The sequence below is a fragment of the Talpa occidentalis genome, unplaced genomic scaffold (assembly GCF_014898055.3).
Source record: "Talpa occidentalis isolate TD23 unplaced genomic scaffold, MPIMG_talOcc4v2.1 talOcc4.4, whole genome shotgun sequence".
NCBI lineage: Eukaryota > Metazoa > Chordata > Mammalia > Eulipotyphla > Talpidae > Talpa > Talpa occidentalis.
This window is the reverse complement of record NW_023604295.1, coordinates 20,114,468-20,141,762: the sequence shown is the minus strand read 5'-3', so window position 1 is coordinate 20,141,762 and position 27,295 is coordinate 20,114,468. Positions and strand designations below refer to the sequence as shown.

Sequence of the window (27,295 nt, the reverse complement as noted above, 5' to 3'; positions counted from 1 at the left end):
TAATTAATGGGGGAGGGAAGGCGTCGCTCTAAAATTTCCTCTTGATTTTTTCCAGCGCTGGAGCTTCCGAGCCCTATCGAGAACCCCCCAGATACGACTGAAGGGCCATTTTACTGCAGCGCATGAATTAGGCACAAAAATAAAGCTCCCTTGTCCCTACGATCAGCACGGCAGGGTTCGGGAACAGCTTTTCAGACCCAGTTCGAATAGCACCCCCAAATCCTGGGCGGAAAAGGCGAGCGCCCCTCCCCCATCCACGCTGGTGCAGAGGGACCGGGTCAGGAAGCGCGGCCTCTCCCCAGACTCAGACCACGCCTCCTCCGCTGGTCTTAACCCCCCTTTTACTCCTCCCAGGAAGCGGTGACAGACAGTTCTGTATGGTTCTCCACCCCCATCCAACCCCCCCCCCCAGCTGAGTGGAGGAGTTGATGTGTCTCATTATAACAGCCAATGCAGCCGCCATCCACGCACAAGCAAAGAAGCATGTCCCATTTAAATACACCCACGCAGCTCCAGCGCCCTTAGCCGCTCAGGGCGCGCAGCCCACACGCACCGCGGCTCGGGGCTTGGAGATCCGTGCAGGTTGGGCTCCTGGACCCGGCGGACCGACGCGCACAGGATCGGGATCGGGTGCTGTGGGGTCGGGGTGGGCGGCGGAGGTTGGGCCCGGGGCCTCTGGCCTGATACCCGCATGAGGACGCGAGTGAAATAGACCAAGGTGGAATTTCCAAGGAAGACGCTTCGGGGTGGTTTTGTTCCATTACTACGGCGAAGAAGTAGACATGGCGAGCGACTCCCCAGCTCGCAGCCTAGATGAAATCGATCTCTCGGCTCTGAGGGTGAGCAGAACATGCTTTCTCGTTTCTTTCCAGTGGTTTGGGTCAGGGTACGTGGGCTCGGTGGGTGGCTTGGGGCGGGGGCTGGGGAATGCGGCGCGAAGGGGACCTGGATTTCGGGGTTTCCGAGCCTGCTGAGGTGCTGTGGCCAAGCCCCCGCGGCAGGGGCTGTGCGGTGCTGTCCTCCCTGGGTTGTGGCCGAAACTCCCCCGAGAGCGCGTGGAGCTCATGTCAGTTGCATTTTAGACCGGTGTAAGAGCATTGAAATAAAGGGTGTGTGTGTGTGTGTGTGTGTGTGTGTGTGTGTGTGTGTGTGTGTGTGTGTGTGTGTGTACACAAGCCCTGGGCAGTGGGCTTGTCCCAGGGCGCGAGCCCCTGCTGTCCTTCCTGCAAAAAGAATAACAGCAGCTTGAATAAAAGCACCGGTTCCTCACATTTTCGGCTACCTGCAAAATGGCATGGTGAGCCTGGCAGGTCCCCCCAAGCCAAACCTGCTGCTTCAAGGGGGCAGCTATTGCTCTGCTGATGTTGGAGATGGCACCTGCCTCCCCTTCCCCCTATTTTTTTTGCCACCCGTGCCCCGAATCCGCGGTCTCTTAAATGCCAGCCTGCCGCTCACCTTTATTTATGGGTTGAACTCCCCCCTGCCTGTGTTATCTGACTTTGTGGCTGTGACATTCCAGTTTTATGGCTGAACTTAAGCAGGTGAAAGGGATGTGTTCTCCGCTTCTCCCCAATGAGACCGGAACTCGGGGGGGGGGGGGAGTGAGTGTGTGAGTGTGTGTGTGTGAGTGCGTGTGTGTTTTCCCTCTGCCTGTGGCCGATCCATTGTAGAGCACTTCCCCTATACCCCAGCCCCACTGGTTGGCGTTTTACCTTCACGTGAATTGCCTCAGACGCCGCTTCATTGTATTGACTAAGACATCACTGATCTAGAATCCATTTTGCTGTTGTTTTGAGATCAGAATCCCAGGAATCCCAGTGCAGCCTCGACGCCGCCCCACCCCCACCCCGGATCCCCACACACTCTTTCGGGGAAGGGGGCAGAGCTTTCTTGCCCTTTTAATTAGATTCTGACTGCCCGGGAGGGGGTGAAGGGTGGTGGTGATGAGGGCTCTAAGGGCTCTAGCGGGGTTCTGAGAAGGATTGGCCACCGATTTTAAGGATGGCTTCTTCTCTTGAAAGCACCCCCACCCCAACCCCAGCAAAGCAAATGCTTGTACTTGAGGCCGGAAGGGGGGAGGCGGGGGGAGCTGGGACGGAATTGATGGTTGCTCGCATCATAGACAAGCAGGATGATGAAGCTTGGAACTTCACACACGCCCTCCTGAGAAATACATTGTTGCATTGATGCTAAATCTCAGGACTGTTTACCTGACGTTGCCTTCTTTTCCATGGTTATTTTGAGAGCTGTGTATATTGTCAAAGTGGTACTTTTTCTTAAGACTCCTTAATGCTCTTTTCCCCCTTCTGCTTCTCCTTAATCCTTCCATCCCAGAGGTGAGGTCTCTGCAAGGCAGTCAAGGTGTGGGGAAGGAACAGAGATAGCATTTGAAGCTGTCTCTTCGGATAGTTGGGGAGCAGAAGCTCATTCATGTGTTATCACAGCGTACAGTCTATTTCCTGGGTGCAGAAATGCCACATTCGGTGTCTGCTGCCCCTGGGTTGGTAGCAGGCTGGGTGCTTTGACCAAGTCTCTGGCTCCCTGCTTTACCGACTGTGTGTGCGCATTTGCCCTACTTTCTGCGCTGGGAGTTGCTGCCAGCGGGTTAATCAGGTGGATGGATGGCCCCGACTTCTGGGCCGGGAGAGTGGTGAAGGGGGCGGGGGTAAGGAGCCTGAACAATGGACCAGGCTTGTGATTTCCCGAGGCGGAATCTCCACGTAGCTCTTCTAATGGAAAGCGCTCTGATGTGATTTTAAGTTGGGCTGGGTCCCAGGTGTCCCTTGTGGGCTTTTTTTCCTAGGGAAGGTTTTCTGAGAAACCCACAGCAGAGAGCTTGCAGACTTATCGGCCACGGTGAGGGCTCAACTTGTGCACTTGGGGTGTAATTCACACACGGGAGGCCTGTGCTTCTGAGATCTGTATTTTGAAAAGATATTTTGGCAGAATTCACTGAATTGATCTCTGTGGCCTATGCTTAGTCTTCTGCTTCTACATTTCTGCCTACAGGAGGTGTGGAAAGAGGGAAGGCTTCCTAAACCAGGAGCCTGGGGGGCTGCTGATGAGAGGACTTAAATGCAAATGTGCAAACAATTGCATCCCCAGGGCTGGGGTCAGCCACCAGTCTTGTGGTGGCTGAGGTGTGCAGCCTGGAAATGGGGCCAGAGGCCACGTAAGTAATCTCCAAAATCAGAGGACATATCATCTCTCTCTGTCTTCCCAAATTAGCAGAGGAGGCTCATCTTGATGAGAGGTCTCATTTGTTCCTAAACCCTCAGGAAAGCCTGCCTGCAGAGAACCTCCTGGGGAATGCCTGACTCCTGAAATGCAGCCAAGGTCAGTGGTTTCTAGGAGAATTTGCTGCAGGCTTACCAGTCCCTTACTGTTTCGGTGGCTCTTTAATGTACACAATCAATGCTCTTTTTGTCAACCCTGTGCTTAGTGCATTAAAAAGAGATCCTGCCTGGAGAGGCCTTTATCTTTCTCACTTTGGGGACTATTGTTCTCAGTCAGTGATCCCAGACTGGACCCAGTCTAAATTTTCTCCAAATAGCTACAATGCATACTTTAAACCAGTGTAACCCGTGACAGCATGGATCATTTAAATTATGCAAGGTTTCGATGGTTGTTTAAAAGTAAGATAAAATAAGATCGTTGGTTAGAAAAGAGATGATCTTAATCTAGTTTTATTAGTTTTGATTTTGAGAGCTCCAGAGATAAATTAAGTCTTGGGGGATTTAGAGGTGGAAGAGACTTGTAAAACACAGCTACTTCTTTTACTTAATACTGGGGAAGCTGAAGTCCAGAGAGGTGAAGTCTACTGTACACAGCCCCTTTTCTGGGCAGCGGTGGGGTGGGTGAGAGCTGGGTTTCCTGGCTCTTCATGCAGTGCTGTTTTTGCTAAGTCACATGGTCTGTAGCTGAATCAGAAACCAATAATACCTTTTCTGCTTGGGCACAACAAATGGCAGAGAGGAATAATTTTACCAGGGTGATGGAATATTGTCTTTGGAAAATGGAGAAACTGCTTCATATAGGTGAGCTTAAGATATGTAAAGCCAAGGAGTTTTAAGGTACCTTTGAAATCTATCTTGTCCAGGCCATCCTCCAGTTCCTCCTCTGTAGACTGAATCATCTAGACAGATGGTTGTCCTGCACGCGACCTCTCTGAAATCCATCTCCATCTGAATATATCCTAAGGAGGCAGTCTAGACATGCACATTATTCAGATGTCCTTGCATGTGAGATTTGTAGAGTTTTATGTATGTTTTCTACAATCTATGTGGAAACATACAGTATTATGGCTATAACTATCAGTGTGGGTGTATGAAATGTGTGTATACATATATCCATAGGCTACAGAAAACAATCTACTCATTTAAACCCAGGGCTTGAGTCATTTTCCTTCAAGATGTAGCAGTATTAAAAGAAATGAAATTTGCCAACAGTGTGCTTTATTACAGATGAGGTGACATCAGCCCAGAAAGCTTTTTGGAGATTAGCATATATGTGAATCTAAGCACCTTGGCTGTCCTTAGCTTGGCCCAAAGGGTAAGGCATTCAAGGCCAAGACAGGCCACTGCTGACTTCATACTCCAGGTTTCTGCCAGGAATCACACTCACTTTTCTATTTGAACAGAATTAGATGACCTCTGCTTGTCTCTCCCCCTTTCTCTTGCCCCCTAGTGGGCCTAGATAATTTTTTCTCTATCAAAACCAATTGGATTGAAGAATGGCGCACATCTGGAAGACTGCATACACCCTTCCTGCTATACTTTTAGTGTTTGTTTTATAATGGTGTGGGTTTTCTTTTTGACTGCTCACAAACTTTCAGCTCCTTGAGGGTAGAGGCTAGGTCTTGTTCATCTTTGCGCCTTTCATCCCAATTAGTTGGGGTGTAAATGAATGCATGCATATTAAGTGAATGCAGTAGACTTAACATGGTTCTGTGTCCACATCTTATTAGTTCTGTAACTTCAGGTAAGTCATTCAACCATAATTAACTTAAAAATGAGAATGATCACACCTCTTTGCTTTCCTTATATGCGGGCTTTCAGACATTGTATTTATGACAACATTTTGAGAACTAGAAGGTGCTGTACGTGCTATATACTATTCCATGATTAAATCGAATTTATGGGAAACTTGATTCTACCATTTGACCCCAATGGTAACATTTGACATTCTAACATTTGACCCCAATGATTGTACCTAATAGAAAACGATGCTGAGGGCCTCCCCGGTGGCGCAGCGGTTGAGCGCTGGGTTGCGAAGCTGCCCGCGGCCTCTGCGGCGCCGGTTCGATCCCCGGCTGCTCCCCGGCCACCGGAGGAGGGTCCCACATGGCGTGCAGACCTCTCCTGCCGCCCGCTGCTCCCCTCAGCAGTGTACTTCGGTCCTTCTGCCTGCTCTGCTCCCCGCTCTGGCTCTGGTGAATTCTCTCACCCTCCCGTGCTTCTGACTGTACCCAGTGCATGTGTAAAACAAAACAAACAAACAAACCAGCAAACAAATAAATAAAGCATGCCTCTATTAAAAAAAAAAAAAAAAAAAAAAAAAAAGAAAACGATGCTGAGAAAAAAATATCAAAAAGTCCTGCCTCTTTTTTAATAGTCCCTTCTCTTGTGTGCTACTATGCCTTTCGTTTCTCTGATGCCTGAGCTTGAGCTTTACCTGAGGATCAGCATTCATTACATAGGAGGTGAGCTCAGCTCAGAAGCTGTTTGAGGATTAGCATATTTCTAAGCCATATCAAGTATCAGCATTAGTCATCAAAACCTATTTCATTTTTGTGCATTTACCCTTTTTTTTTATGGACTGGCCATTCAGACATAAACACATTAGTTATGCCTGTACCCTTTCAAAATTTGTTTGTTGGGTGTGGAAGTGTGCACATGCAGTGATAAATACTACTAGTCCAGAATTTAAAACCTAGTGATCAGAGATCTCACGGAGCTTAAGGAAATCTTGAAACATGAACTCATTACCCCAGAGCACTTATTTAAATTTGGTCTTAAATAAGAGTTTAGTATATTGTAGGGATTGATAAGATAGTAATATATAATATATTGATGATAAGCATAGCAGTTTTTAAATTAGATCCATTAATTTTTTAGGGATATTAAGCAGGTTTTTTTTTGTAATGACATTGCCTCATTATAAAATGGGGTGTAGTGATAGTTGTATTAACATCTTAACATCAGAGAAATTTTTCTGTACATAATATTTTCAGTAGTCAGCATTAACTGGACTAATTTTAGTGCAAAAGCTGAATATAAGTCATGGTTGTTGTTTGCATAATTATCTACTTAGGAGGTCATGCAATATTTTGTTGATGAAAGAATACCTAACATTTGTTCTTCATGGATAGATCACATTTCCTCCCACATCACCCTTATCTGTAAGGCTCTTTGAAATCTTGTAATTGTCAGTCCTGCCGGTTGGCCCTTTCTTCTTTCTCTGCCCAGGAATTGATCTTCTGTGCCATTCTTGTTTTGACACTGTTCCTTCTCCAGTGATAGTGGTTTCTAAAGTCCACTGGCTTTGAGCTGCTGTGATTGAATTATGGCTCCTATGTCTAGCTGAGTCTGATCGAATTTGGGGAAACTTAAGTCTTGAAAGATTCTTTCATGTCAAATCATTTCCTCCTTTTCTGTGGGGGAAGTAGCTCTCTGAGAACAGGGCCTGAACTAGCAGTGTGCTGAGAATTCCAAGAAAATCTGGGTGATATTTTTTGAATGAAATGTTATTCTGCACATATAAATATAAGGTTCCTAGTGGCGAGAGAGGGAGGACTTAAATAGAAAATGTTGGATGAATTCCGCTTGTAATTTCTTCCATTCTGGCTGGAAGCTTATTTGCCTCTAGAAAAAAAAATAAAATGATTCTCTACGTACTATTTACATGCCAGGCTGTCTGCAGTCGTCTCAAGCGCGTGTCCTGCGAGTCTCACATGATATTTCACCCCAACCTTAAAATTCCTTCCTTGATAATCTGCTGGATGACCCTGGCCTTCATCCTGCCTTGCAACCTCTGGACTTACTCTTTCCTGGGCGGTGCCCATGACCTGGCCTCCTGTGTCTCCACCACTAGTCTCGTCCATTCCTTCCATCCATATTAGTCTTCCTGAAGCAGTTTCAGTCTGGCCTTCGCTGACTCCTCACACACTACAGAACAAAGACCAGACTCTTCAACCCAGCCTCAAGACCCACCATCATTTAGCTGTGCCTCCTACCATGCACTGCAGTTTTAATAATCATTCCTCAACTCTTGCCTCAGGGAACAACTTCCTTTACCTCAGGGACGCTCTTCAAGGGGCTCACACCTTACCTCATTCTCCCGTTCTATGTGTAGTGCCTTAGCACTAACCATTCAGATGCTCCCTTTTCCATGAAATTGTCTCTAATTTCTCTTAGAAATTAGAAATGACCTCACACTTCTATTGGAAATTTAAGAACTTCCCCATCTGGGGTTGTGTGCACTACTGGACAGCAGGCTTTGTGAAGGCAAGATATATATTTGAGTTTCTTGGGAATCTCCACTGGAATGAGTCTGGGGCTCCAGGACCCAGAAAATGTAGACAGTGAAAGAGAGCAACAAAATGAAGAATTGTTGTTTATTTAATTAAAAACAAATTTTCCTTGTACTCGTTATAAAAGCAAAACATGGCCATTATTTAAAATTTAGAAAAATGGGGGAAAGACAAATAGAATTCTCAAATCATCCACATTTGCAATTTCCACTGATCACGCATACCTTGTGACCTATGACTTGGTAGTTCTTTTCTACTCATAACTAAGTAGATAGCTGAAGATAATCAATATCATGTTATATGTATTATCTCAGCCTCTTTTAAAAATGTAGTCCTCAGCCTTTTTGCATGCTATTAATGTTTTGCATGCTATTAATGGCATCATTTTAAGAACTTTATCATGGGGAATTTTAAAATTCAATAAAAGTAGACAGCATATTGGCATGCTCACCATTGCTGATGGGAATATAAAATGGTGTAGCCACTTTGGAAAACAGGTTGGCAGTTCCTCAAAATGTTAAATATAGAGTCACCATGTGACCCAGCAGGTCTCCTCTTAGCTATATACCCGAGAGAATTGAAAACATATATCCACACAAAAAAACTTGTATGCAAATGTTTACACTAGCATTATTTGTAATAGCTCCAATATGGAAGCAACCCAAATGGCCATCAGTTGATGAATGAATAAATGAAATATAGTGTAGCCACACAATGGAATAGTATTTAGCAATAAAGGGAGGTACTGATACATACTGCAACATGGGTGAACATTGTGCTAAGTGAAAGAAGCCAGTAACAAGGCCACATGTTATGATTCCATTTCTATGCAACATTCCGAGTAGGCAAATTCATAGACATAAAGGACATTAGTACATGCTGGAGCTGGGGGGAGAGGGAAGTGGGGAAGCAGGACGAGGAGAAAGAAGGAGTGGGGAGTATCTGCTGAAATCTGAAGTTGACTAGAAGTGATGGCTGCTGAATCTGTAGATGTGCTACAATCACTTGTGCATTTCAAGAGGGTGAATTTTATGGAATGAAAATTAAATCTCAATAAAACTGTTACTTAAAATGTAGACAATTTTATAGTATAATGTGCCCCCCAGCTTAACAATTATCCACTTGTGACCAATTTGTTTTATCTATATCCTCATCTATATCTGCTTCCATATTATTTTGAAGCATCTTATTTCACATAAATATTTCAGTATGAGTGCTCTTAAAATGAATAGTCACAATACTAGTATCATTAAAAAAATTAGTGTGTAATTTTTAATTTCTTCAAAGTGTTCAAATTTCTAATATATTTTTAAGTGACTATTTAACATTTAATTGTGGGGATGTCATAACATTCTATTGGTGAAGGTGTAGGTTATTCCTGAACTTTGAACGCTTACGCGTCAATAAATATCCTTGGAAGTTTTTCTATACATCTGTTTCCGTGTTATAATGAGTTTATTATGAATGTTTATGAATATCTCTAAGATTTTTAACATGGTTAAATTACCTTCCAATTTCTTGTAAGCTGATGTATTTCAGTTATAGAAGAATGAGTGAAGCTTAAAAAAAAATCAATTAAGTTTACCAAAAGATATAGAGCTACTAAATGGCCAACCTGATGACTAACTTGCCCCAACGTCACTGCTGATATTGATTTCCCTGGTCATAATTTGACCTTGTCCTGACATCAGACTTATCAGATATATTATTTCTCTGGGTTCGCAAATTTCCTAGAAGACTTTGGCGAGGGGAACATGATCTTTTTGATGAGCTGTGTGATAAAGAGTTACTTTCAGAGTATTCTTCTTTGTGATTTGTTTTATAAATAACCAAGGTCAGTTCAGGTTGTTGTTAATTGTTCTTTTTCTTGCCTTAACAACTAAAAACAAAATATGAACTATTTTGGGATTAGCAGTGATTTCCTTAAGCATTTCATAGAGAAGAAGTTTTACCTGTAATTCTCTCTGAAAATCATCCAAGAAGGCTGTTTAGAGGATAGGTAGGGGCCTCCCTGGGGGCGCAAGGGGTTAAGTCACAGCAGGATGAGGTGACTCACATGTTGTAGCAGACCTCTACTGACTTGCCCGCTGCTCCCCTCAGTGTGTATTATAGTCAATCTGCCTGTTCTGCTCCCTAATGTCTCTGGTGAATCCTCTCACCCCTCCCCGCACCTCTAATCTGTACCCCAGTTCTTGTATGTGTAAATAATTCTTTTTTTTAAAGATTTACTTATTTATACAAGAACTGGGGTACAGGCCAGATGCACGGTAGGGTGAGATGATTCACCAGTGACAGAGTGGGACCAGAACAGGCAGACCGACGAAATACACTGCTGAGGGGAGCAGCGGGCGCGACAGGAGAGGTCTGCTGGCCATGTGGGACCCTCGCCGGCTGGCTGGGATCGAACTGGCGTTGCAGAGGCTGCAGACAGCTTCACAGCGCTGCGCTCAACCACCTGCGCCACCAGGGGAGGTCCAATAAATAATTCTTTAAAAAAAAAAAAAAAAAAGAGAAGCTATGTAGAACCAGACTCAAAGATTTCTAATTTTTATGAAATGGAGAACACTGAATTTGTGATTATCACAAAAGATAACAAGGTGAGTCATACGCCATGATATACTGGGGTCCATGCTCAGCCTTGATCTACCAGAAAATGATTAAAATCAAATCTTGAGTTACCTTCTTTTTCAGGTGGATATAGATATTTTAAGATTACAGTGGAGAAAAAGGAAGATGAAACTGGCAACCAAAAGAGTTAAGAGTCTTTGTTTTGGTCCACTATCTGCTTCCCACCTGGTTTATAAGTAAGAAACTATTAAAATTGACATAATTTTTTGGCTGTCAGTCTGGCAGAGGCCAATAGCCTTGATTTACTAGATTTTATTACCTAGCCCTCAATTTAAAATTCTAGTAAATTACTTATGCCTGGGGTAAAAATCAAGAGCTTCACATGGGCATAGTTTCATCATTTCTACTTCTAGGCATTTTTGTTTTTAAGCTGCCTGTAATCAAATTATAGCAGTGTGGTGGGTGGAATAGGTTGTAAGCAGTAATTGCAAACTGTATTTAAATAATAATAATAATATTTAGCATTTATAGAGCACTTTATATCTTCAAAGTACTTGCAAACATTATCTAATTAAATACCCTCTCTGATTATAATCTAGATATAAATACACTTAAATCCAGAACAAGGTCGTGAGAAAAGTATGCATTTGAAAGTTATTGCTAGTATGTTTTGAAGACCATGCAGTGATAGGAAAGTTAGAGTTTGGGATTCTGTTGGATTGTTCTTGTGTATTCTTTTATTCAGCCTGGTGGTAGGATTTGATTATGTATTATCAACTCCTCTGTTTGATTTATGATCTTTAAGGACTGAATGCTGATCATGGCCCTGTTTCTTACAGACACTAAAATATAAACAAAGTAAATAAGCTTTAAAATGAATTCCCTCACTACATTTGGTGCCCAGGCCTCAGACAAAACTCCCATTAGTAAGTGAAATGAAGTAGGGTAGTATGAGCAAGAAGGCTATGCATTGTGGTTTAGTAATTTCTATCTGAGAAAAATAGATTAAACTGCACAGTGGGATACATAATAAAGAAATGCATTGGAGAAATGAAATGTCTTATTTTGACTGTACTAATGATTTCTTGCTGTTTTGGACATGTGTCTGTGCATTGTCCCCTGCACTCTGTCCTATGTTGACGATTGTAACAGTGTTTAGAGCATAGACCTATATGCTTTACACAGTGGGTAGTAGAGGATTCTGCAGCTGGTAGAGTTTCAGTAAATGTAATGCTGTGTGTTGTCATTTTCTGCTGCCTAGGTGAGGTTCACAAAGGGAGAGCCCTGGATTAGAAACTTCGTGATCCTCTCAGGTCCAGCCTCTCTGACCTACTGAATCAGAAACTCAGCAGGAGCTCTCATATTGTCCTCATGGATCTTGGAGCCTAATGGGAGGGAGAAGCTTGTGTAAAGGAAATAATCACAGAAATAAGCACTGAAATATAAGTTGCTTTGGAAAAACAGGACAAAAACACAGAACTTTGAGAATGCCTGCCTGAAACTGTTGCAGAGTAGGAAATGGTAGTTTATATAAGGTAACAGCATCTTTTTCACAAGACATTTGGTCTGAAATTGTGGAAGGCACATATTTTTAGGAATATGGAATTAAAAATTCCACTCTAATATATTATATGCATTTGAATTGTTTGTAAGAAAGGGAGGTACTTGAGATGGGAAAGTTTGAACTTCCAATGATAATCCGGGACTGTTCTTTGCCTTGCCAATCTTTTACTAGTGAGTTTATTCAGTGGGCAGAAAAGCCCCTCCCTCATGATCAAGAAGATGCGTCCTTCTGGTGTTCATTTCCTGTTTTTCTCTGTGGGCCTGTAGGGATTCAGTTTAAGCCCCAGGAGGTGCTGACATTTGCCTAGAAGCAGAAAAAAGAATCCATACTCTCAAATTCTCAGACCCGCTTTTGTTTGAAGCCTGAAATCTTTGGATTATTTATTTTTTGAGACTTGGTAAATGGAATGGACTTTTAGAATTGGGACAATTGATTAAGGATTTCCTTACTAAAAAATTCCATAGATTTTCTTTGTAACGATAATTCATGAATACCTCTTACCTGGCCACAAAGATGTCCTGTGCAATTATTTCATTCAAGTTCTTAAGCACACTTATATTGTTAAATCTATGTATTTGGGTGAAGATTGATGACTATTAATGCTGTAAAAGCATTTTATATATAGCTTGATAATGAGTATGTATTAAAATTGTATTTCATACTGATGTTTAGGAAAGAGGCTTTTAAAAAAGTTCGTTCAAAGACCGCCTTTGGAAGATCAGTTTTAAAGGGATAGACATGACTGGATAATCTTCATAAGACTGGATATAAGTGTGTTCGCTTAAAGGTGATTACATTTTTCATAATACTGACAATTGGGGGAACAGATAAAACTTTCTCAGAAGAGATCTTAATATTATTAAAGTAGCAAGGAATTTGTGCAAGAACTTTAATTGGGGATGTTAATTACTCTTTAGATGAGGCAGTGACTTTATTACATCATTTAAGAAGTTCTCTCTGGAATGAAGTTTGAGTCTTGTCTCCCGTAGTTTTGTCTCCCAAGTGTCAACATCTTGGCCTTTGTCTAAGGAACTTAACAGATTTGAAATGGTTTTCTTGAAGTGTTTCTATCCTGTTCTTAGCACGCTGTTGAGATGACATACACTGACTGCCTAGTTGAAGGGCCCGAAAGTTTGCAAGTAGCCACATTTGGTGTTTCAGTTGAACTTCTAAGACATTCTTCATGGTCAGAGGCTTTGTTTACAGTGGTGCCCTGGTGGTGCTGGTGTTGCTGTCCTACCCTGTGGTTGATGAGGTCGAAGACAAGTGCTCTCTGTTTCTCAAAGACCAACCTCTCTTCTGTTTTCTTAAATGTGTAGCACCAGTCAGAGATAACTTTTCTTTGCCTGCAGCCAAGGAAACAAAAGTGTGCATGCTCTCCTGGAGTTTAATTCCAGATGCTACTCTGGGAGGGAAGCCTGCACACACCTTAGTTGAACAATATATAGACTCTCTCTGAGAATAATGTAAAGATGCTGGTATTATAGTCAGCATTTCTTGAATGTAAACAGCTTTTGTTTTTGGAAAAGAACATGAAAGTGTGAAATACAGAAGTCTACACATTTTGGTGGGAGGTGAGGGGGACAGAAAGGAAAATCAGTGTTTCTTTAAAATCATGGTAAATCTATCTTAGTTACTCCTTTGTTTTTCTTGAGTGACTGCAAATTAGCAGGGGAAATCTCCTGGAACCTAACCAGCTGGCTACTTAAACCTGCATTTAAACTATTGCACCAAAAAAGTGCTACTGGATAATTAGCATAGGTGCTCATGGCTAGGGAAAAAAAGTCTCTCCCAAGAAGGAAGCCTCTGTGAAGAGAGGAAATTGTACTTGCTCAGTGACATATGTAGGACACTTGAAATAAAAATGTTAGCGGGACAGAGATGGAAGCTCCAGATAGGGAGGTTGTTTTCTAGATTGGAAAAGTGCAGGGGAAGGGATTTGAAAGCTTGCTATCCTTTTGGTCTCTGAATTAAAAGTTCTTGCCAGGTCTCATCCTATCTATTAATTTGTGTGTGTTTGTAAAAGGTACCCAGGGTTTTCAGAGCAGCAGGCGTGTTCCAGTGACTATTCTCTATCCCCTTGAGGTCAAATCTGTTTCTTTTTTTTCTAGAGGTAGGGTCTCAGCTTTGTAGCTCTTCACCTGCTACAATGCAAGTTGCATCAGATTTAAAGAGATATTCGATCTTTCTGGTTCGTGACTTTCACTGCTATATTTTGTAAGGGCTGTGGGTTTGCAGAATTCACAATTAGGACTTTGTCCCCGTGGAGACTATTTAAAGTGTGAGGCACAGTCTCATTTGTCTTGTGTGACTCCTTGAAAACTCACCTTTGACAAATATTTTGGTCAAATTTTCTGTAACTGTTTGTTGTTCTGTATGGTTGTTCAGTATTTTTTTTTTTTTTTATTGAGGCATGTTTTATTTATTTATTTATTTGTTTGTTTGTTTGTTTTGTTTATACATGCACTGGGTACAGTCAGAAGCGCGGGAGGGTGAGAGAATTCACCAGAGCCAGAGCGGGGAGCAGAACAGGCAGAAGGACCGAAGTACACTGCTGAGGGGAGCAGCGGGCGGCAGGAGAGGTCTGTGCGCCATGTGGGATCCTCCTCTGGTGGCCGGGGAGCAGCCGGGGATCGAACCGGCGCCGCAGAGGCCGCAGGCAGCTTCGCAACCCAGCGCTCAACCGCTGAGCCACCGGGGAGGCCCTGTTCAGTATTTTTTAACACTAAATATTTCAAGCATTTTTCAAATCAACATCTCTGATCATATTTTTATAAATTTCAGTGAAATTTGGAGTGTGCATAAATCTAGAGGCCTTGAACTCTTTAAGATTGCAGGACTGTTGGTTAAAACTTTATTCAGACTACACTTCATGCCATAATAAATGTAAATGTTGATTTTAAAATGTGTATGAGAAGGGGCTTCCTCTGCAGCACGGGTTTGATCCCGGTCTGAAGGAGAGATACCCACATGGCGTGGCAGACCTCTCCTGTCTTGCCCCCTGCTCCCCTCAGCAATATATTTCAGTCTGCCTGTTCTGTTCCCAACACTGTCTCTGGTGAATCCTCTCACCCTCCTGCACATCTGGCCTGTACCCGGTTCTTGTATGAATGAATAAATAAATTAAAAAAAAAGTATCTGAAAGTGTGGATAAACTGGAATTCTCCTATTTTGGTATGGGAAACTTTTTGACTGTTTTTGAAAAAGTTAAATACAAATTTGCTACATGACCCAGCATTTCCACTTCTGAGTATCCACCCAAGAGAAGTAAAAATATATGTCCACACAAAAACATGTACTTGTGAAAAAAAAAACAAACCACCCAAATCTAGAAATAGTCTATCACTATCTGATGAACAGGTGACTAGAATGTGGTGGAATATAATGGAATATTACTGTGTAATAAAAAGTAGTGAAGTACATAAGCGTAGGCTATAACATAGATATTATGCTACGTAAATGAAGCCACACACAAAAGATCATGTATTGTATTATTCCATTTATATGAAATGCTGAGAAAAGGTGAATCTGTGGAGAAAGAATGCAGATTAGTGGTTGGCTAGGGCTGGAGGTGGAAACTAAGTGTGATAATAAAAGAGCTTGTGGGATTTTTTTTGATGTGATTAGATGGTGGTGACATGAGTGAATTTTATGGTATGTAAATTATACTCAATAAAGCTGTTAAAATATAATGGGGCTGAGACATTGCTTCATAGTTGGCCCTGCGCCGCACACCATGAGGGCGAATGCCCCAGTCCAGTTACTCCGGTATTTCTAGGAAGGCCATCTCTTCAACATCTGGGGTGCAGAAACTCTGGCCCTGTCTTCTGCTCTCTGCCTCCCTCATGTCATCCCTTATTTTACAGGGCTTCTCATATTTTGTAAAAGTAGCGATAATCATTTCATTCAAGATAAGGTATCCCTGATAACCTCTCTTCCCCTCAGAGAAAGGAGGACTTTGGAGCCAGGCCTAGGATAATTCTTCCTGTCTGAACCCATTGCTCACCGAACTGCTTTCAGTCCTTTCGGTGTTTCACGCTGTTCCTCTCTGTGCTGTTGAACATGTGTTGCTCTGGAAGTTTCCTCTAGTCCCCATTTGTTAACAGGTACTTTTTGTTTATCACCCTACCCCCATCCTCCCCAGGAAACTTATCTCCAAAAAGGCTGGGCCTATGTTTTATTTATTCTCCTATCTAATTATTAATGAAACAAATTACTTCTTATGACTTACAGCATAAGGCTAAACACTTTAACTTAGCAAGGTCCTCTATGATCTCATTGTTCCCTACTTTTTGACAATATCAACAGTCACCACCCCACTTCCTCTTAGAGTGCACTAACCCAATGTTTTTCTTTTTCTTTTCTTTTTAAGATTTATTTTTTACTTATTTATGCATATAAGAACTGGGGCGTAGGCCAGAGGTGTGGGAGTAAGAGGATTCACCAGAGACAGAGTGGGGAAACAAAACAGTCAGATCCACTGAGATCTACTGCTGAGGGGAGCAGCAGGTGAGATTCCCAGGAGAGGTCTGCTGCGCCATGTGGGTTAGCTCCGTGGTCCAGGATCAATTTCATGCTGCTGTGTTTGGCAAGAGCTTGATAGTGCTGAGACTAACCCTTGCACCACCAGGAAGGCCCAACCCAGAGTTTTTCAAATTGTACTGAGCTGGGTAATGAATTTAATGGGCTGCAATCAGCTTTTTTTAAAAAAAATTAGAACAGAGTAAAAAGTTTTAGCATATACATAGTGCATATGAGAGTGTTAGGTTACAGTGTAGAATGTATTATAGGGTATGGGGATTAAAAGTTTGAAATTCTCTGCTGTAGCTCAATACAGAGGACTGCTTAAGACTCAACGAGTGGGGTTTTAATTGACAAATTCTAGTTCAGTCATCAAGTCTTGCCACAGATCTGTACCTTTAATGTATGATTCAGATGTATACATGGTCTGTATTTTAAGAAACTATGACAAACTGCAGTTTCTGACATCCACCTAGTTGATCTAGGTCTCTTGATTAATTAAACACCTACTATGTGCCAGAAGCAATGCCAAGGCCCAGCAGACTCAAGAGAGACAGTACAGCTGTAAGACAAATGAGTGTGTGTGTTGCTCCTTCTGCTTGGGAATCCCCATCCATCTCTCCTCCACTCTGTGATGAAAAGCCATTCATCTTTCAAAAGTTTTTAACTCAGTAAAATTAGACTTGTTTTCTACTACTCTTTATAAAGTTAAGTGACATTTGGTGTCTATGTAGAGATTTGAAGAATACAGGATGCTAACATAGAGCTTCCATATGATCCAGCAATTCCACTCCTAGGTATTTACCCAAAGGACACAGAAACATCAATTCCAAAGAACACCTGCACCCCTATGTTTATAGCAGCACTGTTTACAATAGCTAAGCTTTGGAAACAACCCAAATGCCCAAAAGTAGATGACTGGATCAAGAAGATGTGGTACATATATACCATGGAATATTACTCAGCATTCAAAAAAGATAAACACATGCAATTTGCAGCAACATGGATGGCGCTGGAAGGGATCATGCTCAGCGAAATAAGCCAAAAAGAAAAAGAAAAATACCGGATGGTCTCACTCATAGCAGGAATCTAGAAAACTTAAATAAGGGACCAGGAAAATGAATAACTATAAGAAAGTGAAAATCAAAATCAACAAAAAACTATGAACCAGAGACACTTTTAGGGGGGCGGGGGTGGGAGGGGAGGGATTGGGGTCAGAATGGGGGGGCTGCAATTGTATGGGGAATATAACAATAAAATTTATTAAAAAAAAAAAATAAATAAAAAAAAAATAAAATAGTATATATAAAAAAAAAAAAAAAAATAAAAGAAGGTATGATTACTTGAGAACAGGAATTCTCCAGCTCTGCAGGAGCAGGGCAGCTGGGTGGCCAGTGGAGGGTTGAAAGGGTCAGCAAGAAGTTGGTGGAAATTGCCATAGGCACCATGGCCAGGAGAGCACTCTGGGAAATGTGAGAAAGGGAAAAGGCTTGGCAAGTTTCCAGAAGTAGCACACCTGGGTGGGAGTTCAGAGTCAGTTATCAATGTCGTCATCTTAGGCTCACATGGTCTTGGATGTCATAAAAACAGAGAGAGAGAAACCAGGGAAACTTTGGATTATGCACTGGAAGATTGTCAGGAGGAGCCTGCAGGCCTGTACCCTGTACCACTGAGGTTGGAGGGGCTGAGGATGGCCCTTCCTGTGAGCAGCTGGGGTGTTCATGAAATCAGTGAAAACTGAGCACAAATTTAACTTCTGGGGCTGCTTGTTCCAGATGCTGAGCGAGCAGCAGGCAGGCAGGTAGCCCAGGCTGGTCGCTCCTGTTGGTTTTGCTTAGGGTACAGGCTTAGTTCTCAGCTTTTGGGTTCCCAAAATATGCTGTGATCAGAGCACCAAGTCTCCAGATATACAACATGTGGATGCACCTGACACTGATGGGGAGCACAATTTCTAGAATAATAATTATAATGATAGCAACATCTATGTTTCTAGCTAATGCCCTTTGCAAACTCTTGCCACATGTGAGGCACAGGGCTGATTATTTTAAAAGTCCAATCTTATTAGTACAGCACATTTTGTGATTTATGTTCTTCTTCCACAGATGTAGCAACTGAGCCATAGGTTTCACTCACTTGTTGAAAATGACAAGGCCTGGTTTTGAACCTCTGTTGGTCTGAATTTGAAAAGTGTGAAATGTAAGCATGGTGATTGCTATTTTCTGTCTTCTAAATATATAGTAGAAATATCTTTCTAGTTGTAGAACTACCCTCTGCTCTCCAGGGCAATGTATTCTTGATTTTGGGGATGTGAAATTTTGATTGGGGATGAAAAGAGGCTAGAATTGAGCCTTGCACCTGCACCTTGTCTACGTCACAATACTGATCACACCATGAGTGGTGGTTGGACATAGCTGGATAAATCCATCCCTTCTGGTTTTTGTGAACCTGACCAATCCATAAAACGTGCTTTAATGAAGACATTTTCTCATGAAAAGCATAGTTATAGTTAGTCTATGATCTAGGACTCTCCTTCCCCTTAACATTCATCTCTACTTTGTTCTGCATCGCTTTTGTTCATACTTTTATATCACTTGCAGCTCTGTATTGATACAGAATTATTTGTCCATAGAGCTACCAGTGTCTTTAAATTAGAAGCTTCTTAAAGGTAAGACTAGCTTTTGGGGCTTCCCTGGTGGCGCAGCAGTTGAGCACTGGGTTGCGAAGCTGCCCGCAGCCTCTGCAGCGCCAGTTCTATCCCCGGCTGCTCCTCGGCCACCGGAGGAGGGTCCCACATGGCGAGCAGACCTCTCCCGCCGCCTGCTGCTCCCCTCAGCAGTGTATTTTGTCACTCTGCCTGTTCTGCTCCCTGCTCTGGCTCTGGTGAATCCTCTCACCCTCCCGTGCTTCTGACTGTACCCAGTGCCTCTATAAAAATAAATAATAAATCTTTAAAAAAAAAAAAAAGGTAAGACTAGCGTTTGGTTTCCATTGGTGGCCCTTAATATAGCTCACAGATCACTCAGTGTAAGGAAACTCCCTGAGTCCTCCTGCAGCTTCACGTGCTCTGAATGAACAGGGAGCTGGCTGTCAGTTTAGCGTGTCTTCAGCCTTTACAATGAAGGATTGTGAAATTGAGAAATAAAACCTTAAGAAAGTGCAGTGTCCTCTCATGCTCCCATGGATCTGGCCTGTACCCTGGTTCTTGTATAAAAATAAATAAATCTTTAAAAAAAAAAAAGCGCAGTGACTTCTGAAAAAATGAAAAACTCGTGTTCAAGCAGCGGTGGGATATCAGGTTGCTGTTATTAGAAACCTCCCAGGGTCCCATGAAGTTCAATGGGAAGCAGCAGAAAAAGGCACTGAGATGGTGAAATGGCCTTTAATTATTGCTTTTCTCTCTCCCCTCAGACTTTAAAGTGGTTCATTAACACAACAGACTATAAACTTCTTTATAAGCACAGGCTTGGTAAATGAGACACGGGTGAATTTTTATTGGCGACAAGTCGCTGTGAACATACAGCAGTTATTTTGCAACTTCTGTTCTGCAGCCTCTAAAAGGCACTGCCCATGGGGCAGCTTCCCCAGCTACTGGCAGGAAGGCAGGGTAAAGGACACCGTGTCACAGTCATGCTGTGGAGAGTGAGCCCGAGAGCCAATTGGCTGGTTATCAATCCCCTGGATTTCCTCAGCACCTGTCGTCCATGGCTTATTGTAGGCACTTAGATATCTGTGGGGTGAAGTCATCTGGAGCCTTCTAAGTTTGCTTTTGAGAAATGTGTGAAAGAGAAAGATTCTGTGTCTCTAACCCAGGGGCATCAGATGAAGTTCAAGGGTCACTTGTTGGGTGGGCAGTTGACACCACAAGGATTTCTGCTATATAATGGGGTTTGGGCATGAAGGTAGCCAACTGCTGTGGGAGAGAGATTTGCTGGTGGCTGGTCTGGTGTGGGACTGAGTTAGGACTGAGGTGTTCTTCAGGGACTAAGGTGCTTGAGTACTTCATGCAACTGTATATCCCAGAGCATCTCAGAAACAGCCACAGGTAACAGTCTAAAACTAGGCCTTGGAAACATAGGAAGTCCCTTTCCTCTGTTTATGCTGATATTGTCTATTTTGTTTGTTTTATTTTCAGTTCCTAATATAGATTGGCTTTTGTAGCGTTCACTGGCTCTTTGTGGTTCCTTTCTTACAGTTGTGGGGGGATATAAAGCAGTTAAATGGCATTTAAAGAATAGGGCAAGGTGGAAGGGGGACTTTTAAAAACAAAATCCGATCTGCAAAATACCATTCTGTAACAAAGGCTGTCATAATGACTCCATGTCTCTCCTGGGTATCGCCTGCTAAGCTTGGATACTTTTTTTTCTCTGACAAATGCAGACTGTTGCACTTTACAATAATTAGCTGATATGACTGTAATGAACTCTAGTTTCATCAGATTGAAATCAAGTGTGTTAAATGGACTCTTCCTCTTTCAGGTAATGAGTAGAAATTCCTGCTATAAACATAGAATAGGTTCCAAGCTTTTATAGGCTTTGGGGTAGTAATAAAAGGAGAAAGTTGCTAACAGTTGCTGCTGTACTTGATTTCATTCTTCTCGAGGTGTGTGAGATTCTTGTCAACTTGGCAAAGTGATCTCTGGGGCAGGTGCACTGAGGTTTCTGTGTGAGGACAGGAAAAGTTGGCAAGATGGACATACTGCCTATTCTGTTGCAGATTTGAGCTGAATAGTTCAAATCTTTAACCTGTTCTCAGTCTTAGAATCAGGGAGTGTAAATGAATGATGATGGCCTCTGGCGCCTGGTTAGGATTCTCTAGATGACACCTTGGCAGAGAATTCAACCAGAACATTTCTGGCAGTTCCACAGAGAGTAACCTATATGAGAGGTGACCATAATATTAATTTGGGCTCATTTGTGAGTTGGTGGCTTATTTCATTTACTTTCAGAGTCATGGGAAGCAGAATGGCCTAGAGGTTACATAGCAGTCAGACTGATATGGAAGCCTAAGAACTTTGCAACCTGGGGCAGGATACGTAAATTCTCTAGGCTTTTGCCACCCCCGTAAAGTAGAGATAAAGATAATAATATATGTAAGAATATTGCAGGACTTAAAAACATTTTCTATCAAGTGCTTAGGACAGTACTTGTTATTTGGCAAACACATGATAACATACTCAGCACATTCATTACCAACATCATTTTTGTTGAAACAGCTGGAGAGCCCACCTTGAATATGGGACAGTGCAAGTGAGTCGCTTTAGGAGGTATAAGTTCTGCCTTCAAGAACTCCCAAGTGTAGTGGTGGAGACCGAAATACCATGTGCTCCTAGAAGCATCAGGGTGGATGGCTGACTGTACGGGCCAAGAGAGGCGTGGAAGTGTACCAAGATGGCAGTGGGTTGTCTCAGGGAGCTGAAATAAAGCAATTCTTGATTCTGTGGCCGGGGTTCTACAATATCCATGTGGCTGAAATTTGAGCTGTTTCTTGGAAGTACCTTTGATTTCTGGGCCTTCTGCCCTGTTGTCCCTACCCCGGAACAAGCTGGGTCAGGCCCTGTCTGCATGGCTGTATCTGCCTTGCCTGCCACCCTCTGACTCCAGTCTTTCCCCTTTCAATGTTTCTAACATAGAATGTAGACAAGTGTTATATATAAAGTGTTAACAAATAGCAACATGTGTATCCTGCTTTTTATGAAAAAGTCTAAAAATTCCAGTTGAGTAGGGAACTGAATCCTTTTCGCACTTTTTTGTCTTAGAAAAGTCTCTTAATTCAAAACAACACATTAATAGGCCAAAGGATATTAGCTCTAGAATCATTTCAACAGACGGGAGAAGGCATTGGTAAAATTTAAGCAGTTCTTGATTTAACCTCCCACCAATAGCTACTCTCATTAATCTCCCTTTCTTTCCCTATAGCTCTTATTAGTAAGGTCTTCACTTGATAGACAATGTGTCTAAAGCCAGTAGCCAAGCCCCCCTCATACCTAATTTGAATAGCAGAGCTGCTTTGGCAGACACTTCTGAGTCCCTGCTTATCAGTCATTTCCATTTCCTTTCTTGTCAAAGGTCTGATTTGTTTTGTTTTACCCTCCCACATTCTCAGTGGGCCTCCCCTCCCAGACTCTGCTTGGTGGCGGTCAAACATATTAAGTCAGTCGTTTGGGTTCCTTTCTCTCTCTTGATGACTAGTTTAGACAAGTCATGTGCTACAACCCTGGCCAATGAGGGGCTCTGAGAAAGCCTTTCCAGGGCGCTTTTCCTCTCTGCCTTTGGCATACCACCAACATCTTGATGTTGCCGTGGTCCACTTTCCATCTGCTGCCTTGGAGGCTGCATGTGTTTGTGATAATAAGAACATGGTGGAAAGTTATGGCAAAAATGATTTCATAGCCAATGCAGCTTCACCCTTTCCTTGTCATTTGTATCAACATTATATTATCCTGTGCTGGAGCTGACAGCACCAGGCAGGTATGTGGGAATGTTTGGAAAACCCCAGGGTTTAGCGGGTCATGGTCCACCTTACCCAATCATCGTGTCCATCTACACCAAGCTATACTAGGAAGCAGTGATTTAGGCCCTATATAGGGTCAAGTTCAGGTGCCCTAGCAGGCAGAACATCCATATCTCCAAGAAGTGGGGTTTCACTAAGTTTAACACAGACAAACTTAAAGACATGATGACTGAAAAATAGCTCATCCCAGATTACTGTGGGCTCAAATAAATGCCTTATCTTAGCCCTTGGATGAATAATGAGTCCTGTACTACTTAGAGCCTCAGAACTAAACCTTCCTTAGTCATGACCACCAGTAAGTTCTACTTTTTGTTTTTTTTAAAGATTTATTTATTTCTGCATGCAAGAGTTGGGGTACAGGCCAGAGATGCAGGGGGTGAGAGGATTCACCAGAGACAGGATGGAGAACAGAACAGGCAGAGATATTGAAGTACACTGCTGAGGGGAGCAGCGGGTAAGCCAGAAGAGGTCTGCCTTGCCATGTGGGTAGCTCCCTGGCCAGCCGGGAATCGAACTCGTGCTGCAGAGGCTGTGGACTGCCTCATAGTGCAGTGCTCAACCCCTTGCACCATCAGGGAGACCCCAAGTTGTACTTTTTAATTGAGAGAGAGAGAGAGAGAGAGAGAGAGAGAGAGAGAGAGAGAAAGCCAGAGAGACTTTCCTAATCCTAGACATAGATACTATCTATAAGACTGTGATGCTTAGATTTGCTGTAGCCATCTGGCAAGCATGAAGGGAAAACCTGGAGAATCACAGAAAAACTGACTCAGGTCCCTACATTTTGGGCAGTTGAATTAGTCAACCCTGGAACTGGCCTCACTCCAGACCTCACATTATATTTGGTAACACAGTTTCCTCATAGCTTAAGTCACTTTTAGTTGTGTATTCTTTTCTTTGCAATTGGAAATATCTGAATTGATATTTAGTCCTTCTAAAGTGAATGTCCATACATGGACATCTTATCCTTATGATAAGGAACAGTAATAATAATGGTCTGGTAATTTTAGCCATTGAAATAAGACAAGACATGGACAAAATAATAAGTATTAGATAATAGGGACAATATTATCATTATTTACAGATAATCTCTTGAATACTTAGAAAAATTAACTGAAAAAAATTACTAGAATAATAATAATTCAATGGTGTGACTAGATACAAAATAAGTATACACCCAGATCATTCACATTCTAGTAGCTAGCCAAAATAACCAATGAGAACATGTATTTAAAAAGGATACCTTTATAATAATAACAAAAATGTAAAATTTCTAAGAATAAATTAAATAAGAACTCTGGGTCTATATGAAGACAGATTTAAATCTTAATAAGGGACATGTTGAAGACTTGAGTGAGTGGACAGATATCCCATGTTCCTGGATAGGAAGACTTAGTAATGCAAAGGTCAAGGAATTTGTTTTAGAATTTGGCAAAATGATTCTAATTTGCATCTGAAAGAATCATCAGGCAAGAATAACCTCCTAAATTCCTGGTATGATTTCTGTTACTGTGTTTAGGTACGTAATGTGTAATGTGTCTATATTGCATTATTTATTGTAACTTCACGTTGGACTATGTTTGTTAATATAAAGTCACTCTGTCCTATGGCGTGGCTGTTTTTTAGGAAATATTTTTGGCTCAAGACTGTGTGTCTGTGTTTGCTTGATATATTGAATCTTCCTTTTATTTCCAGCCTTTGTCCTAATTCATTTTGTTGTATTCCCTAAAAACAGCATATATAGTAAGATTTTGTCTTGAACTTAATCTGACAGTTTTCTTTTAAAGGCAGAATTTATACAATTGATTTTATTGTTGTGAGATTTTATGTTTGATACTGTGTCATTTAAAAAATTCATCTTCCTTAGTGTCTCCTTTCTTTTTCTTGGTGGACTAGTTTCCAAAAACCCATTTAAATGTACACATAAATGTAAGGTTCTCCGATTATACAAATTAATAACAAAATGGAATCCTTTAAGGTCCCCGTTTCATAATAAAGTGTTGCGTAAAATCTGACTTCCTCTACACTGATTCCATGCTTCTCCTGTTACTTTCCCAATGATTAATTCAATTTGATATTGTAGATTATGTGTTATATTATCAGGTCTCAATATATGCTTTTTATATATTATTATACATGATACACTTCTTATTTTTGTAAGATTTAATTTTAAGCCATAAGTTGAAGATATTAAAAACCATGCAGTTTTCAAGGCTGCTTTTTGTGTTTTATATCCAATTGATTATTATACTGAATTGCTCATGTCCTGTCCCATTATATCCTTGAGTTTTCTATTTTGATTTATCTTTCTTTTCATTGGCTACAAGGTATACTTCACTTTTGTTTTAGAAATATTACCTGTGTATCATACTGTTTGAGTTCTTGCATTTTTCTTCTGTTTTTCCTCATAACAATAAGTTGGGAATACATTTATTTTATCACAACCCTTTCCTTTCCAAACTTTGTAGATGGTTCATACGCTTGTTGTATTTAACATTATGAAAGAGAAGATGGGACTAGGTTGGTAGTACTGTGCGGGTAACCTGATTTTCTCCCTGGTTAGTCGTATGAATTTAAAAATATGTATTAAAAATATTAATTTAAAAATATGTATTAAAAGTGCTGCTTTGGGCATTGGTTGGATCTGTTTCAGTTATTTTGCTTGGTTGTTAGTGTGCTTTTCTCTTGGGAACTGGTTTTGGTCCATGTCTGAATTTTACCTTTACTGTGTTTGCTAACATGGTAAATATAGAATTTCTTCCTGTGGAATAAATAGCTAATTGCTTAGTCTGGCTCTCTCTTGCCTGTGATCCCTGTGTGTCACCTTCCCTGTGGTACAGACATTTTCTGTCTGTCTTTACCAGCATTTCACATGGATGCTGTTTTCCACATGTCAATTCTGCTCTTCACTACCTCCTGCCTCCATTTACATTTCAGGCTTCTTTTTTTATGTTTTTTTTTTTCCTCGTCTGTCCTCATCTCAGCCTTCGGCCTTCCCTTCCCAATTGGCTGTTTGCTCCAGTCGCAAGAAAGCCGATGTGCAATTCCTTGTTTCAAAGACCTCATAAAGGTGTATTCTGAAATGTTTATGTATGTATTGTATGTTTTTGTCTGAGTCATCAGGACATAATTGAGAATAAGAGAAAGGGAATAATAATGTTCCCTTGTCACAGGTTTGTTGCTAAATTTCTGTTTATAGGTTCACAAAAAGGCAATGAACCAATCCTGGTATTTGCCAAAAGGCAAAGTGGAAATTGCCAGCATGGGTGACTGTATAGTGAGCTTTAATGTCAGTCTGCATGTGTTTGAATCCTGTGTACAATGTACTCAGTTTTCTTATCCATAAAATGGCAATAATGAGTTTACCTGTATCATGGGGTTATTATGAGTTTACCTATATCATGGAATTATTATGAGGATAAATGAGATGACACATACAAAAAAGAAAATAATAATTCTAAGTGTAGAGATCAGTGATAGTACTGTTGCTCAGCACATCAAAACTATGCCCTTAAAAGCTATTTTTTTCAGTTTTGTAGAAGTTAATATATGCTCATTGGATATTATAAAAATAATAAAGAGGAAGTTAAAAATTATGTGTGATCTCCACTTAAAGTCACTACTCTTACTATTTTATGTAGCTTGGTAAAGAATCATGGACATTTTGGCAATAAAATACTAAAAAGGCTAAGTGTACAAATAAGCTAAGATCTAGTTTAGCAGCCACCATTGTATTCTGTTCACAGTAGACATGAAAATAAATTACTGATTTAGGGGTTAAATTTAAAATATTCTATTCCAAGATATTTTGACTGTTATTTTCTTATTATCCTTGAGACAAAAATTTCCATTCTATCCCCTTCCAATTTAATCTTTCTTAAATTTGGTTGTCTAAGTAGCTAAAACTATAAGGGTGGACCTGTGAATTAAGTGTAATTCATTATTTTGGAATTTCCTAAAATTATAATGTTAAATCTAGTTCAGCTCAACATGGTTCTATCTTTGATCTTCTGTAAAGTACACTTATTTTAAATTATGTCCTAATCTTTTCAGAAGTATTTTTTCCTGTCTTCTGCTGTTTTAACCAATAGGGTACAGCCTCAAGATTTTTAGATTATTTTCTGAAGTTGAAATATGAAGAAAATATAAAGAAAAATTCTCTATTTACTTAACATTAAGTTATATTTTACGTGAAGGGTTTATTTTTATGTTATTTATCTAATATAAGTTAAAATGATTTAACAAACTCTAGATTAAAACATTAATTTTTTGGTTCCTGTTGGAAAACACTGTACTTTCTGTTGTTTAGTATAATTTCTCCCTCCTCCCACATTAAGGGTTGGGGTAGAAGTTAACTTGATATTTAATGTGATTCTGATGAAAGTGGTATTGCACAATTCAACTTTCTTGAGAACAGCTATATTCCAGATACTGCTCGGTATTTTGCACATTGTTTATTTGACAAGATGAAACAGTATAAGGCAGTGTCTTGTCAAGTCTGTGATTCTCAGACTTTAGCCTTACCTGGAGAGCTTGGTCAGTCAAGATGGTTGGACTTTACCTTGAGCGATGGTGACTCAGTACTTCCAGGGTAGGGCCCCAGA

At 41.3% G+C, this 27,295-nt stretch overlaps 1 protein-coding gene across 4 annotated transcripts in view; it reads left to right on the top strand.

The window, feature by feature from the left end:
• The first annotated feature begins 425 nt into the window (after positions 1 to 425).
• The window catches only part of TNIK (TRAF2 and NCK interacting kinase), a 400,363-nt gene continuing 373,493 nt past the window's right edge, over positions 426 to 27,295 (top strand). For 3 of the 4 annotated variants that reach the window (XM_054700355.1, XM_054700354.1, XM_054700353.1), the window contains exon 1: positions 426 to 839. In XM_054700355.1, the coding sequence (XP_054556330.1) occupies positions 783 to 839 (57 nt within the window). In that variant the 5' untranslated portion in view covers positions 426 to 782. The remainder of the gene's footprint in view (positions 840 to 27,295) is intronic. The other variant, XM_037525105.2, reaches the window with a different exon arrangement.